The sequence below is a fragment of the Seriola dumerili genome, unplaced genomic scaffold (genome assembly GCF_002260705.1).
Source record: "Seriola dumerili isolate Sdu_G_001 unplaced genomic scaffold, Sdu_1.0 BDQW01000167.1, whole genome shotgun sequence".
In the NCBI taxonomy this organism is placed as follows: Eukaryota; Metazoa; Chordata; class Actinopteri; order Carangiformes; family Carangidae; genus Seriola; species Seriola dumerili.
Genome location: NW_019174422.1, coordinates 708,439 through 725,134, shown reverse-complemented (window position 1 = coordinate 725,134; position 16,696 = coordinate 708,439). Strand labels below are relative to the sequence as shown.

Genomic DNA, 16,696 nt, shown 5'->3' with positions numbered 1-16,696 from the left:
GATGCTGGGATACCTCCACACACAAGTGCGTAATGATGCGAGTCAAGGTCATTGGATCACTGTGTGTGTGCGTGTGTGTGTGTGTGTGTGTGTGTGTGTGTCTGTGTGTGTGTGTGTGTGTGTGTGTGTGTCTGTGTGTGTGTGTGTGTGTGTGTGTGTGTCTGTGTGTGTGTGTGTGTGTGTGTGTGTGTCTGTGTGTGTGTGTGTGTGTGTGTGTGTGTCTGTGTGTGTGTGTGTGTGTGTGTGTGTGTCTGTGTGTGTGTGTGTGTGTGTGTGTGTGTCTGTGTGTGTGTGTGTGTGTGTGTGTGTGTCTGTGTGTGTGTGTGTGTGTGTGTGTGTGTCTGTGTGTGTGTGTGTGTGTGTGTGTGTGTCTGTGTGTGTGTGTGTGTGTGTGTGTGTGTCTGTGTGTGTGTGTGTGTGTGTGTGTGTGTCTGTGTGTGTGTGTGTGTGTGTGTGTGTGTCTGTGTGTGTGTGTGTGTGTGTGTGTGTGTCTGTGTGTGTGTGTGTGTGTGTGTGTGTGTCTGTGTGTGTGTGTGTGTGTGTGTGTGTGTCTGTGTGTGTGTGTGTGTGTGTGTGTGTGTCTGTGTGTGTGTGTGTGTGTGTGTGTGTGTCTGTGTGTGTGTGTGTGTGTGTGTGTGTGTCTGTGTGTGTGTGTGTGTGTGTGTGTGTGTCTGTGTGTGTGTGTGTGTGTGTGTGTGTGTCTGTGTGTGTGTGTGTGTGTGTGTGTGTGTCTGTGTGTGTGTGTGTGTGTGTGTGTGTGTCTGTGTGTGTGTGTGTGTGTGTGTGTGTGTCTGTGTGTGTGTGTGTGTGTGTGTGTGTGTCTGTGTGTGTGTGTGTGTGTGTGTGTGTGTCTGTGTGTGTGTGTGTGTGTGTGTGTGTGTGTTTTCTCCCGGCTCTGCCTTAACCATATGATAAAAGGGGATCCTCCCAGGCAAGTGACACTAGTGGTGCTGTGTGTATCAGGCCTCCCTCCCTGTCAGCTGAGCTAGCACAGATCTGCAAACGCGTCATCACTCAGCTGGCATCACAGCGGCGCTCCTTGCTTGTGTATTGTGCTCACTGAAGGATATGTTGTGCATAAATACCAATAATACAACATGTTATGGGAGGATTTTTAAGGGCGTCATGCCCCCGTCAGTTTTGCAGCATTAAAATGTCACAAATTCTCCACATGATTTGGCTCGTGGTGTGTTTATGTTCACCTGTGAAATTCTACCTTTTGGAACAGTCTAAATATAGCCTCGGTCTTACGCCTCAGGTGGGGCGTGTGCGGTCGGAGGTTGTGTTTGGCTGTGGTGGAGTGTTTATTGCCTAAGGTCTTCAGGCAGAAATAGCAGGGTCACGTTGCGCGCGTGCACACACACTCACACACACTGATGCATCCTCTATGTGCTGCACACACTGTTGTCCTTTAAAACTGTGTATGTAAAATACCTTCAGAGCGGGAGTCACCTGCAGGAATCTGACATGCATACCTCCTCTCATTGTAGAGGAGAAAGACTTTTACATGCTTTTTTTTCTTCTCCTTTTAAAAACAAACTCCTCTGCCTACCGAGCTGTTGGGCTCCTCTGACCACGTCTGTTTGATTTACCTATTAAGTGGCGTTTGACGCCTGCTTGGATTTCCATCATGTTGCTGTGGTGTCATCTGACAGCAGCAGCTCTTAGTCAGCTCTGGCCCACTTCTGTGGTTTACCAGGCAGGGGGAAAAGAGGAGGTGTCTGTGATGCTGCCATTCTTCTGAGCACAGGGAGAATATGTAGGGCAGTGGCAAAACATGGAGATACTGCAGGGAAAGTTGAAATTGCAAAGGTAGCTACATGTGGTTGTCGTCGATGCTGGTTTTTATGTGTCAGCTTTACAGTAGCCATACTTGTGTGTGAGCTTTCAAAGCAATGTTAGGAAATGTAGAGATTTCCAGAGGCCATTTATCTGCAGGAATATTATTCATAAATAACACAGAGCCTTTTATTTTGAAAGTTAGACAGTCTGACACATGCTTTCTACTCAAATGGAGCTTGCGATGATGTGCTGGGTTACTTTTAGCGCACATATAAGTCATCCTGTATCTGCTAATGTATACTAAGATATAACATCATTGCTCTCAGTTACTTTCACATAGCAATGCTGACAGAGAACTGTATACAGTGTGGCCAGCTCATGGAAAACTGTTCTATCAAAATAAAACACGTTGCGCAGCTGTTCTTCAGTATATTATCAGGATGGTGTGTGAGGTTGTTTCTGGCTTCTTTATATAGTTAACGATTATTCTCATTATCAGTTAATCTGCATATCATTTTCTCGCATAATTAATTGTATACTCATTAGTGTCAGAAAATAGGGAAACATGCTGTTAGAATTTCATTTAGCTCAAAGTGATGTCTTAAAATGTCTTGTTTCGCCCCATCAACATCCCAATACACACATATACAGTATAATGTTATATAACAAATAAAGGAGGCAAACCTCCCACATATAGGACACTGAATCCAGGTAATGTTTTTTGGCAACAGTGGGGGCAGCTCTATAAATGCCAATGTCCTTGACTGACTGAGTGATAGAGTTGCATGATCAAGTGACACCACTGGTCAGCTGCCTGAGTTTCCCCATTGGCTGTTACTGAATTGAAACAAACAGCACTTAGTGACAAGATAGCACCTTTTTGGACAACTCTTAGCTACTTAGACCTGTGAGCCAGCGTGGCAGAGAGGTGGAGGCTGTGCTCTGTGTGAGAAACAAAATAATAAAGATGTTCTGTCTCTTCTAACTTTCTCAGTGAGTGAACATTTTACAGTAAATACAGCTGAAATCACAGCTCAGCCGTTGTCTTTATGTATTTAATGTTGTCAGATGACGTGGTTATAAAATCAAGATTATAGCCACAGATTAGCAGCTTGAGAAGAGGTTAACATGTAGTCTTAACGTTCTGTGCTTCAGTCATTATTCCAAGCTTGTTCCCTTGTCTTCAACAGCAGCAGAAAACCATGTAACTGAGAACAGCTTTACTGTGAGTTCAGCTGTATTAAAATGCTGTATATGTGAGCACAGAGAGGAGGAGAGATGAGAACAGATAAAGAGCTGAAACCAGCTGATACTAAGCTGAATGCAAATATGACACGATGATGTCAGTTGTTTACAGCGGTTGCACAACAGTTCTCGACTACATCCTCAATCGCACTGACCACATGCAGCCCAGACATATACTGGGTTTTGCCGTAGTATTGCTGATTTGAAAAGTAATTTAATACTTTTTGGATGCTGAATGCATTTTGTCCCTTGTTGACATTGAATGTCTAGTCACAGTTGTGTTTTCATTTTCTTTGTCTGTTGTTTTTTTGTTAATTGATTCATTTTGGGTAAAGTTGTTGTGCGGCATCCAAACACTGGTGTGCTCAGGTTTTGCTTATTTTGTGAACAAGTGTAAAGAGTTATGTAGAAAAACAAACCTTAATGAAAGAATCATTGTGGTATTGGTGCAGAAATTGTAAAATCTTAGCTAACAGTCAAAATCTCAGATAGATTAAATATTACATTTGAAAAAGCCATCTGAAAAGATTAGGGTAATATTATCGTGTATACTTCTGTCGTATGGCCACATTTATGGATTGAACCTGCGACTAACTTTATAAACCACCATGATGCAGGATCGAAGCTCACATTTGTTTGCACCTTTGCTGTGTGCGTATTAAAATTTACACATAAAGTGTCACACGGTAATTTGAACAGTGTAATAGTCACCTTTAAGCTATGCCACTTGCCACCATTGACCCTTTTAAGGATACGTTTTGCAAGTGACCTCGTTCATTAAGTTTTATTAAGCATCTGTAATTGACCTGCTGACTTCATTACCAGACTTACATATTTAATAGTCATTGACATGGAGTCCAAGACCTTCTAGTCAAGTGTTGACAGTGGGACCCCACCCCCCTTCTCTTTTCCTCTCTTACATAACAGGAAGCGTCTCCAAAAACACTCCCAGCAACATCAACAATGCTCACACAGGCTATTTCCATCCTCTGTTTACTGACCCCTCCATATTTAGTTTGAAGTTAATTTAAAAGCTCACCCTGTGGGAGGTGATGTGTACGGGGATGTGACGACCAAAGGAGCCATAGCCTCGAGAAAAAAATCTGGGAAAATGATAGAGATGAGAACGCTCCAACTGGAGTGGGTAGCTTTGTTAGCGACACCCCTGGACTTCCAAAAAACACACTGTTCTTTAAACTTATTCCACCTCTCCTTTCCCTCCACCAGTGCGAGGATGTCGTCCAGGGAAGATTGTCCAGATGACGGAGGCTGAGGTGCGCGGCCTCTGCATCAAGTCCCGGGAGATCTTCCTCAGTCAGCCAATCCTCCTGGAGCTGGAGGCTCCACTCAAAATCTGTGGTCAGTAGCCTCCCATCTCACCTTGTTCCTCTTAAGTTGTACTATGTAGTCTGTCTTGTTATTATGTCCTGCTCATCCATCTCTGCCCTCCTCTCTATCTTCCGCCCCAGGTGACATCCACGGACAATACACAGACTTGCTGAGGCTCTTTGAGTATGGCGGCTTCCCCCCAGAGGCCAACTACCTGTTCCTGGGCGACTACGTGGACAGAGGGAAGCAGTCTCTGGAGACCATCTGTCTGCTGTTGGCGTACAAGATCAAATACCCCGAGAACTTCTTCCTGCTCAGGGGCAACCACGAGTGTGCCTCCATCAACCGCATCTATGGCTTCTATGACGAGTGTGAGTGCTCAGTTCTCATATCGTGACACAGAAGTAGAGTGTGTTTTCATTTTCAGTTCCCCTCAGGTTTCACTGTGGTGGTACAGCTAGTTCCTCTAGACATTTATGTAGATAAGTACACTCTTTTTGTAGAGGGTAAAATGGAAAACAAATAGGATGAAGTGTTACTTTTTATCTGTTAAAAGTGATTGTCATTGTGAGGCTTAAATTATATGACAATAAATATCAAAATTAGCATTGTAGTTTCAATTTCAGATAATAACAAGTCACCTTTAACCTTGAAATAAGGACCCTAATGCAAAACAGTAACAAAGTAGTTTTGTTTTTGGATAATAAGCAAATGACCAGAGAGTAAAGCAAGACAATGAATGGAGAAAATTGTGCTGTTCCGCCTACATACAGTGGGGTCTAAAAGTCTGAACAAAGTGTTGCATGTCATAGCTTCCCTTAAAGCTAAAAAAGAAAATGTAAAAAGTTAGTCTCACCTTGAATCAAGCTCTCTTCAAGGCTTCATCCACACTGCTAGATTTAATTTTAAAATGCATCACTCTTGTTATGTTTTCACCTGTTGTCTGCACTATTCTCTGAGTTTTGGAGCCCTTAAAACGGAGACTTCTGCAAATGATGATGTTGACACTCGCGGTCATTCCCTGATTGGTTCTTATCAGCCTCGACTACCAGTGGTGCATGAAACATGGATAACCTAAAATGCAAGCTTTACTGACCTTGTTGTCTTTCCTAGCAGCTGCTGTGCAGTTCAATTCTGTATTGTAATGCTACAGCCATCCCCGCTGTTCCTCATTCATAGTATTTTTTGCAACTAACCAACTGCAGAGTAGACAACCTCCTTCCTGTTCACACCGGCACGCACATGCCCAGTGTACGTGAATGGATGTATGCATTATTAGGTGTGATGGTATGGATCGTTTCTGATACAGAGCTAAAACTCTAGTCTGGACACAGTCGTGTGGACGTAGCCTAAATTTCAAAGATATTGCAGCCAGTGGTGGAAACACTCCACCACCACCAACAACACAATGTAAATCTACTGTTATTATTCATCAAATATATTCAGCATTCAAAATCTCACTGGAATAAAAGTTTGAAAAAGTTGAAAGTACTTTCTCTGCAGAGAAGTGGCCCCTTTAACTGATACATCATCATATTAACATTATTAGATTATTAATGCATTAATGTTTCAGCAACACTTTATTGTTTTAACTGGTTATAGTGGAGGTAGTTTTAGTTTGGTAGTTACATCTTGTGGTTATCAACTTAGGGGTCGGGCGGCGCCGGGCCCCTCCGAAGAGTCACAAGATAAACCTGAATTGAAGAAGTAAAAACAGTTGTTATTCTGTTTAACTTTTCCTTTCCCTTCAATCATTTTGAGCTTTTTTTTGAGAAACATTGGATAATTTGACCTCTTAATGCCACAAACTTTGAATGAAAGAGACGTTTAGATGGGAAATGGCTCTTAGGGGCCCCAACTGCACACAGTTTATCTTTTTTTGTACAGGGTCACAAGTCAGAAAGGTTGGAAACCGCCGGTTTGATCCTTAACAATGAGTTTCAGTTTATAAGCTCATCATGTTTTTAATGTAAAATCATCATCTAAAAACTAACTGGTAACTCCAGTTGTCTGATGAATGTGGTTGAGTTTTATAAATTTGCAAAAAAAAATTGATATACTAAGACACAAGTACTGTAAAATCTCTGTGCTTGACACACAACTTTCCAGGCAAATTATAAACTTCAAAATATAAAAATCAAACATTTTGTTTTGCTATGTAATAATTTACACAAGGTCCTTTCTGGTAAGGCGCACCTTTTTATGATATGCCATCTTAAAAGGTGGTCATTTAAAAGTAGTAACGGGTATATAATTAATCAGGTAAATGGTGAATTCACTGAAACCAGTGGTTTGGTCACTTGGTAACTTTGAACATGGTGAAAGAGGACTGCACGCTTTAATCCAGATCTGTCTTAGATCCCTGTATCTCAGGACTGAACTTGTAAAAACACTTTGAACGCCTTGTATGGTTCTTTGCCTTGAGGCCTCCTGACTCACTGTCTTGTTGATTTTACAGGTAAACGCAGATTCAACATCAAGCTGTGGAAGACGTTCACCGACTGCTTCAACTGCCTGCCCATCGCTGCCATAGTGGACGAGAAGATCTTCTGCTGTCACGGAGGTATTCATGTTGAAACGCTACTGATCATTACACATTATACAAAAGCTAAAACATGACCACATACTGATGCTACTGGATCTGGATCCACACTAACAACAAACCATATTTCCAAAATACAATCTATTCCATCTTTCGAAGAAACAGAGGCCATTTTACATGTTGTCATCTCCTCATGCCTCCACCATTGCAAAAGCAATGCAATAAAGATCTATTAATAGACTGTACAGAACTCAGCTGTCAGATTTTTAAGAAAATCCAAGAGAAGTGACCATATTATTCCGGTTTTAGCCTCTTCCACTGGCTCCAAATCTTGATTCTACTTTTATCAAGGAGCTTTTTTCGTGATTTTCTTAATTTTACTTGATCCTAATGGATTTTAATGGATTTTTTTGTTTTTTTTTTTGGTTTGTTTTTTGGATTGCCCTTTAGCTGGTGACACGATTTTTTATTTTTATTTTCATGATTTGTACTTCACTTGTGTTTCGTATGACTTGTTTGTTTGTGTAATTAGCTACTCTATGAGAAGCACTTTGTAACGTGGGTTTAGAAAAGTGCTCTGTAAATAAAGATTATTATGTGTCTGGGTGGATATAATTCAGAAATTCACATCTGTGTTCGTGTTAACGTTTCTCGAACTGAAGTCCTTGATGTTTGCGCTTTCACTCTTCGTTTGCCCTGATCCATCACTATCCATCCGTCCGTCAAAACTTCATGCCGTGCTCTGCTGTCATTGTTTACACTACATGTGAGCTGGAGTATGAAACATAAAGTTCCCATCAGTGTTTTTGTTTGCTAATCTGATGTGGAGTAAATGGGTCAGAGATAGTTTATAGATGGATATGGGTTAATACCTGCACTGGTGTTTGTGTAACCGTGTTGTTGTGTTGCCCACAGGTCTCTCTCCTGACCTACAGTCTATGGAGCAGATCAGACGCATCATGAGACCCACAGATGTGCCTGACACAGGTAGGTCAGCACACACACATGCACACAGCAGGCCAGGTGTTTTTCATTTCGTTGTACGTCTGTAAGGAACAATGAGTTTTCATCACAGCTGCACTTAAGTCGGTGAAAAGTAATTTAGCACATTTACTTTGGTATCATACAATTCTGAGATCCTGTACTTGTAGTTCACTTGCATTTAAGGTTGTTATACCCCTAAGCCCATACATTTACCAGTCAGTTTTCAGACTCAGATTTTACATAGAAACTCACTTTATGATCAACTTATGAAATGTGGTGCATTCTTATAGATTAAATTACTCAACATTTTTACTAAATAGTTCAAATGAGCTGAAAATGACCACAAATAACGGGGAAAAAATGCCATCACCTTCTGATAAAGATGACGTCCTCAGATCAATTGTTTTGTCCAAGTAAAAGTCGAACATCCAAAGACATTGAGTTTACCATCACATGTGCCAAAGAAAAGCATCAAATCATCACAAGAATATTTCCCATTTTTGCTTTATAAATGATAAAACAACTAATCGATTTTAAGTTTCTGTTGGTGAATTAATCAATTGATCAACTAATTGTTTCAGCTCCAGATGATATTACTGATGTACAAGTGAACCAGAGGATTGTCTTGATCTCACACATAGGATCCAGATCAGGCCTGATCCGGACAGTTTTTTGATGGATTGTTTGTTGTATATTTAAAGCCCCGACCTTCTGTTTTTCTCTGGATCTGCCAGCTGCAGAAATCGTCCGTATCATGCTCCGCTGCATCGATAGTTACCCAAGGAGCACATAAAACAAACACACAGCAGCTGAGAGTTTCAGCATGGCTGTGAACCTTGTGCACAGACTCACTTTTGGTTTGTTTTTTGTTTTTTGTTTTTTTAAATGTCATTTTGCATCTATTTCAGCAATATTTTTCAGGTGAAACTCTCCTCTGAAGAGCTGCTCTGAGCTGAGTGCTCTACTAGAACTCGAGGAGTTTATTCATGGTGTAGATGAAGAGAGAGCCAACCTCTCCAAGAGCCTCTATTGTAGCCTCTAAATGTGCACTGTGTATAATGTGGGACAGAGATTAAAACAAATAAATATGAGCTATGACTCTGAATTGACATATAAAGGGCAGACATTCCCATTTTAATAGAAAGTACATCCACAGTTGTAGCACCGTGTCCTGCCAGGTTGTTGATTTTCATTACATAGGGGTAAAAATACAAATCTGGCCATATATTTATTTGAGCTTGTCAGAGCAGGAAATCGGCCCTAGGAGTAAAAACACTTCATCAGCTTTCTCAGCTTGAAATGACTCGTGTCTCTGCTGATATTCAGGAGAGAGAGGAGATTGTGTTTACGCATCGATATGCACACACACTCTGTGGAAGAAGAGATGTTTATTGATGACTGTGACTTTATTAAAAGATGCATTTTGGCAAAAAGTCTAATCATTTTTGACTGACCTTGTGTAGGATGCATAAGACACACTTATGCTTTTCATTATAAAGTCAACAACCTCACAGCGACAGGGAAAATACAGCTTTGCAACCAATGATGATTTTGGCTTGTAACAACCAAAAGTTTCTGCAGTAATAAATCAAACATACAGGTCCTCCAGAAACATGTTCAGATTAATTCATCCTACCCGGACCTAGTTTTCCTTTCAGTTTCCTTGCAGTGATTCTGAGATGCCTGATAAGTACAGGTCCTGGTTCCAGTCCTTGTGAACTCAGCTAATGAAGAATATGTCTGTGGTGATTTATGTTCTATGGTCCTAACACCACGTCCAGCTCCAAGACACAGGAAGTGTCTCCTCATAAATATTTGCACTTTGAGGTCCGTTCATTTAATTGGTATTAATCATAAAATAATATAATGATACAACTTTTTTTTTTTTTTTAATTGCCCCCCCACCACCACCAAAAGAAATACATAGTTGTCTGTAAGTCCCAGTAAAACCAGTGGAGGTGAAGCTCCTCTCAGTCATTGAGTGTTTGCCCTCCTCATTAAACCTGGTTGTTTTTGTCCTTATAAGGCAGCAAGTGTTCAGACCCTGGCAGCCACTGTCTCTCAGATCCTCTTATGGTCCTTCAGGGAGACTCCCGTGTGTGTGTGTGTGAGTGAGTGAGTGAGTGAGTGTGTGCTTGTTTTTATATCCCAGTGGGGACTAAAAAGCTGAATACACACTTAACCCGTGGAGACTCACCATCACGGGTCCAGACTGCTTTTTTGAGGGTTAAGACTTGGTTTTAGGGCCAGGTTAGGGGTTAGGCATTTAGTTGTGATGGTTAAGTTAAGGGGCAAGGGAATACATTATGTCAGTGAGTTGTCCCCATGAGTATATAGAAACAAACTTGTGTGTGTGTATGTTAGTTAACTCCTCTCTGAACAGCATTAACTGGGTAACTAGATGAAGTAAAGATGAAGTAAAAATACTGTTTTTTCCCCCCTCCAGGCCTCCTGTGTGATCTGCTGTGGTCTGACCCAGATAAGGACGTCCAGGGCTGGGGAGAGAACGACCGTGGCGTCTCCTTCACCTTTGGAGCTGATGTGGTCAGCAAGTTCCTGAACCGCCACGACCTGGACCTCATCTGCAGAGCCCACCAGGTACTACACACAAACACACACCCTCTCATTACTCAGCCATTTAAATACACAGAAAACTACCTCCCTTCACCATAACAACAGCTGCACTGATGTATCAGGCTTCCTAGAAACATCTGTCTAGTTGTGTTTTCACAATGTGTGTAAAGTTGACTTATTTGTATGAAGTACGTCACTGCTGAAAAACCTCCATCAGATGATGATGTACATGTTGTTTTGTTGCTGCTGTATGCCAGAATCAAAATAAATCCTTTTTCCCCTCATGAGTCTACACTTAATACTCCATGATGACAAAGTGAAAACAGAAATTTGGACATTTTTGCAAATTTATTAAAAGGAAAAATTAAAATATAACATTGACAAAAGTCTTCAGACCCTTTACTCTGACATTTGAATATTAGCTCAGGTTCCTCCATTTCTCTTGATCGTCGTTGAGATGTTTCTACACCTTGACTGGAGTCCACCTGTAGTTGGTACAAGAGCTGACCAAGAACCTGATGGTCCCTCTGGCTGAGCTCCAGAGATCCTGTGAGGAGATGGAGAAACTTCCGGAAGGAAAACCACTTCTGAGTATCACGTGGTATTGTGTGGCTCTGCAGCAGCTCCTTCCTCCCCATGGTTTCTGCTCTGATCTGCACTGTCAGCTGTGAGACCTGATATAGACGGGTGTGAGTCTTTCCACATCATGTCCAATCAGCTGAAGTTACCACAGGTGAACTCCGATCAAGGTGTAGAAACGTCTCAGAGACGATCAAGAGAAACGGAGGAACCTGAGCTAATATTCAAATGTCATAGTAAAGAGTCTGAATATTTATGTCAGTGTGATATTTCAGTTTTTCCTTTTTAATAAATTTGTAAATTCAGTTTTCACTATGTCATTACGGGGTATTAAGATTAGACTCATGAGGGGGGAAATGAATTATTTTGATTTCAGCATGTGGCTGCAACATAACAGACTGTGAAAACACTGAAGGGGTCTGAAGACTTTCTGAATGCTCTGTATATGTAAATACTGTGTAGCAGTTCTGCACTGAGTAACGTCCCTGTGTGTCTGACGCCCCCAGGTGGTAGAAGATGGTTACGAGTTCTTTGCCAAGCGGCAGCTGGTGACTCTGTTCTCGGCTCCAAACTACTGTGGAGAGTTCGACAATGCAGGCGGCATGATGAGCGTGGATGAAACCCTGATGTGCTCCTTCCAGGTACGAGAAAGTGCTGACACCCAGCACCTGTACGAAACACACAAAGGACCATGAACTCCTCACAGTAAAGCAGTAGAAGTCCCACCTGGAAAGATAAAAACAAACAAAGTTTCTGTAAGCCTTGAAATAACATGTGGTCCAGACCGCCTCCGATTGTGGTCTAGATGCGTCCTCATTGCATCTTGGGTGCGTTCACACCTGAATTTAGAGCTGTTCACTTGTGATTGAATCACCTGAGACGGATGTTAACACCAGGTCTGAGCAGGGACATAATGGTGCATGTAAATCCTATCCCCATCGAAATCACAAAGAAGTCAGACTGAGAGGATAAAATAATACAGTAACATACATAATAATATAATAAATTATAAAAGAAGTAAAACAGACATCTCTCCGTTAGGAATTGAAGTATAAGGAAAAATGGAAATAGTCAAGATAGAGGCTGTGAGACATTGTATTACATACACAGATAATTTTGTTGTTCTGTAATTTAAAAACAAATGCTTCCATGTCTGTTCTTAGATCCTGAAGCCATCTGAGAAGAAAGCCAAGTACCAGTATGGAGGAATGAACTCTGGTCGGCCCGTCACTCCTCCCCGCACAGCCCAACCTCCAAAGAAACGATGAAGGACGGAGGGAGGAAGAGACAGAACGAGAGAAAGATGATGGCAACAATTGTCTCCCGTTGGCTTTTCACAACATAAGTAAAAGCAACACTTGGCAGAGGAGAAAACAGATGAACACAACTGTTTTAAAAGACACACCCACCCAAACCTGTCTTTCATTAAAATTTTTATTTCTTTATCTCCCTCTGAACTGCTGTCACACACTCTTCTTTTTCCTCAATGCTTTTTTTTTTTTTCTCTGCATCTGTGTAACATTTTGAAAAACAAGCGTTAAAAGAAAAATGAAAAACATGAGGGTATCATTCTGTAGCATATTGGAGTGTTTCTTTTTTGTGTCTTTTTGTCCTTTTGCCTTTTATTTTTGAAAACAGAATGACAGCTAGTTTAGTTTACCACATTTCCTTACTTCCCTGCCTGTACAGACACAACAGGTATTAATGATGACTGCTGGGTTTTCAATAAATAATACAGGGAATAAATCCATCTGGATGTTCTGTGTGGTTCTTACAGTTAATCACTTCTCCAGAGAGCTCATTTACGAAACCTGCAATTAAACACTACAACAGGGGTGAAAAAGAAGTACATGATGCCTGAGCTCGACTTACTAACCCCTTGGCCCTCAGTGTGAGCTACAGTATATACTGTATAAACCTGGGTTTAACTAATCCAGGCTAACGTGCTGTTAGCCAGCTGTAATTATCCCTTTAATCCTCATTAAGATATCATGGTTTTTGGAACGGTTAGGTTTGATTTTGATCTAGGATCAATTCAGTTAAATTTTATTTGTATAGTGCCAAATCACAGAATACATTATCTAAAGCGACTTTACAGGGAAAGGTCATGACCTTTCAGTCTGATAGAGGGAAACCCAACAGTTCACACAATGAGCAAGCAGTGGAAAGTTTAAGAAATTATTAAGACATCATGGATAACAACACACTCAAGTATTCTATGACTCAAATTGAACGAAAACCATTTCATGTATATTTATAAAGCAACATTTCATACCTTTCAGCATCAAGAAATAAATTTGGAACAGCTCTTATTTTGAAGTGTACTAATCTTATCCTATAGCTTATTAACAATGGTGACCAGCTTTGGGTTTGGGACCCCTCAAAGGGTCCCCAGATCTATTGTCATGTCTGTGGGCCTCTATGAATTTAATTTACACCATCAAAAATCATAATCCACATTTTTTAATTGATACCTCCATGAAAATGAATCTTTGTATCTCAACATATTTATGTATGATGTTAAAAACATCTTGACGTGGTCATGATCCATCACACTTTCAACTAAGCTGCACTATTTCAAGTTTGGCCCTCAGGATCTGTTACTCTGACAACAGCTCCAGATGAACTTGAAGTTAATGTCAGATAATCAACAATGAAGTCAAATTTAGTTTCTTCAAACAGGGTTTAAATAATCCAGGTTAACATGATCTTATTTCACATAATCCTGCCATTTCTTTGAATACAGATAGATGATGGATTTAATCTTAGTTGAAGTTATCTTCAATAACAGTGAGCTCTTATTTTGGAATTAAGACATCACAGAAATTAGAGATCATGATTAACAATTATACTCTTGATTGGTTGGGATGTCCCTATAGCAAGACATTGCACTCTTTTTTTCCCTACAGTTGAAGAGTTATTTTAAAGCTTAACGGACATTAAACATATTCTACCTGACAAAATCTCAAAGCAGATATAACTGTCATATTTTCAAGAAAGTGTCAGACTCAGCAAACAGTGCAAAGATTTTCCCCTCATTGTGTCCAACAGGACTTGTGACTTTATACTGAAAATTTAATGATAGTTACACTAACAGACCATAGATGTTGCTCAATAACCCTAAAAGGTCTTGGTCCTGATGACTCAGCTAACCGAAGGATTTGTTGCCAAGACAAAAGTTTTATATTACAAGCCAGAATTCAACCAAAGAATCACAACAAGTAGCAAATCAAGCTAACTCAAAATACAGCTCATGTTTTAATATAAATGACCATTAAAAAACAACCACACACACACACAGCGGGTTGAAACCATCAATTTATTAATAGTCAGATCCTTACAGAGACATGAACATGCATAGGCATGAATTCCCTTTACTGTAACTCATGAAGCACGGACTGATAGTTCAAGATCCTCTGTGTGTTTGTATGGAGCACAGATGAACTGCATGTAATTGATCACATTAAGTATGAATATTGTTGCTCTGAATACACTCACAAAAAAACTATTCTGTTTTGTTGACACTGAGTTTCTTGACTGTTAATGTGCGAGGATTTCCTGCTGCTCTATGTTGACACATCTGCAATTAGCAACAAGCACAGAGTACTTACAAGGAGGCGAACAGCAGCTTGTGTTAACTGTCAATCCAATGCGATGCAAACACAACATGAACCTTTGAAAGCAGGTTTTTTTGTTAAGGCTGCAACTGTTAGAATAACTGCAATTACAGACTGTACACTGCTTGAGAACTACCATATCCCATTTACATTCTTTACACAAGTAGTTAAGAAGAATTTAACTGGCTTCTGTTTAGTTACCTTGAAGTATGACATGGAATAATACATTAGGGTCCCAATGTAAAATCACTGCAACATGAACTGAGTTCAAAAGTCTGATGCTGCGTTGACATGATCTATTGCCATGACAACTACCTGCTGTATTTGTCCATTTTTCCAATGGATGTGAAGATTGTATAAATCAAGTCACTCTTTATTATTATTATTATTATTATTATTATATTATTATATTAATAATAATAATAATAAATCCAATTAATATTGCTCTGTCCATTAGGACTCAGCCCTTAGTTCATTATGAAGCAGCAGCTGTCACAAGACAAATGTTCCCCATTTACATGTGCATGATGCTTATACAATACAAAAACACACACACACACACACACAATTAGATAATCAGCAGAAAAATAAAGACTGAGCTTTGAGCACTTAAGAAAAACAAAAGGTAAATTTTCAGTTGACATAAAATGTGATGCAACGTCAGTTTTGGGCAATAAGTTAACTTTTATACATGTTTGGAAACTACAATAAGAAAAAAAATCCCAACAAAACTTTCAGTTTCTTTGTTACTGGAGCATGGCACATTGGTAGCAATGTCTAAATAAATCCAACACCATTGGACATAGTTAAGTGGCCAATATACATATCTATACAATATTCAAAAACTAATATTTACATCTGATTAGATTGTTTTAATGGCTTAGAGTAATAACAGCATCACTTCACTTGTACATGTAATAAGAAAACAGCAGCTGCCTGGTGTCACCATCAAGATTCAAAAACTTATTTCAAGTAAACCTACTTCCCGTATCAAAGCTTTATCCTCCATGTCAGCCTGGGCTCATGTCAACAGAGGAATGTTATTTCACTAATATATCATGTCAGCCTGAACCCTGGCATGTCTAAGGATAAAACTAAGTATTACCAAGTGCTATAAACTGTATTTCTACTTCCTGTTAGTCAGTAATATCTTATGGTTTTTAGGCCATAAAACTGGGCCTCTGAAGGACTTGAGTCTTTTTACCAGTAGATGGCAGCAGTAGGCTAAATGCTGAAGAGAGACGACTGATCCAGCAGGTTTCAGAGGAGACTGGGAGATAAGGAAAAACTGGAAATGGAAAAAGGATTTGGGATTTTGAGTGAATGGGCCCCTGGGGACAGACACATTAAAGTCCGTCCAACATAGAGGTACTGAGCATAAAGCAACATGCTTGTTCTGTCTTTTTGCAGTTCTTTGTGGTTGTTTTGCATCTCTTTCAGGTCATTTTTTTTTTTTTATCACCCATTCTGCTACCCATCCATGCACATGAGGCAGGTCATCAACCCTCCACTGGCACAGTGCATTAAAACATATTTTTTGTTCACTAGAAAAATATAGAAGAATCCCAGCAAGACCCTGACATCAAAAATACCTGGTTATTCTAACAAAAAGTAGAGTCACTAAAATTATTTGAGGCAACATGTACACATATGATACATCCGTCTTCTTGACTGCAGCATGTGGAGATGAATATAATGACACTCTCTAATGTTTCCCTTTATCTACATACTCCCTAAAACTACATACAAGAAAACCAAATAAAATCAGTCAGGTTCATCATTTTGCTTCTGTGCACCACCTCAATGCAGTTTGAAATGAAACCATCAAGACGTGATTGAAGACTTTCAATTTCAATTCAAGGGGTTCAAGTTAATAAAAAAATATTTCACTTTTTACACATAATCCCTCCATTTTCAGAGCCTCAAAAGTAATTGGACAACCTAACGTGAGTATGAATATAAGGATTATTTTTCAATCTTTTGCTTCATCTTCGGCTGCTGTGTGTTTGACAGTCCTTCTGCCTTCGTCTTCAGTAAGTGGAAA

At 40.0% G+C, this 16,696-nt stretch overlaps 1 protein-coding gene across 1 annotated transcript in view; it reads left to right on the top strand.

Moving 5' to 3' along the window:
* The window catches only part of LOC111226896 (serine/threonine-protein phosphatase PP1-beta catalytic subunit), a 29,098-nt gene extending 16,313 nt beyond the window's left edge, over positions 1–12,785 (top strand). The window contains exons 3-9 of the mRNA XM_022752204.1: positions 4,255–4,386; positions 4,497–4,727; positions 6,815–6,919; positions 7,814–7,885; positions 10,329–10,480; positions 11,542–11,676; positions 12,199–12,785. Of these exons, the coding sequence (XP_022607925.1) occupies positions 4,255–4,386; positions 4,497–4,727; positions 6,815–6,919; positions 7,814–7,885; positions 10,329–10,480; positions 11,542–11,676; positions 12,199–12,303 (932 nt within the window). The 3' untranslated portion in view covers positions 12,304–12,785. The remainder of the gene's footprint in view (positions 1–4,254; positions 4,387–4,496; positions 4,728–6,814; positions 6,920–7,813; positions 7,886–10,328; positions 10,481–11,541; positions 11,677–12,198) is intronic.
* The last annotated feature ends 3,911 nt before the right edge of the window (positions 12,786–16,696 follow it).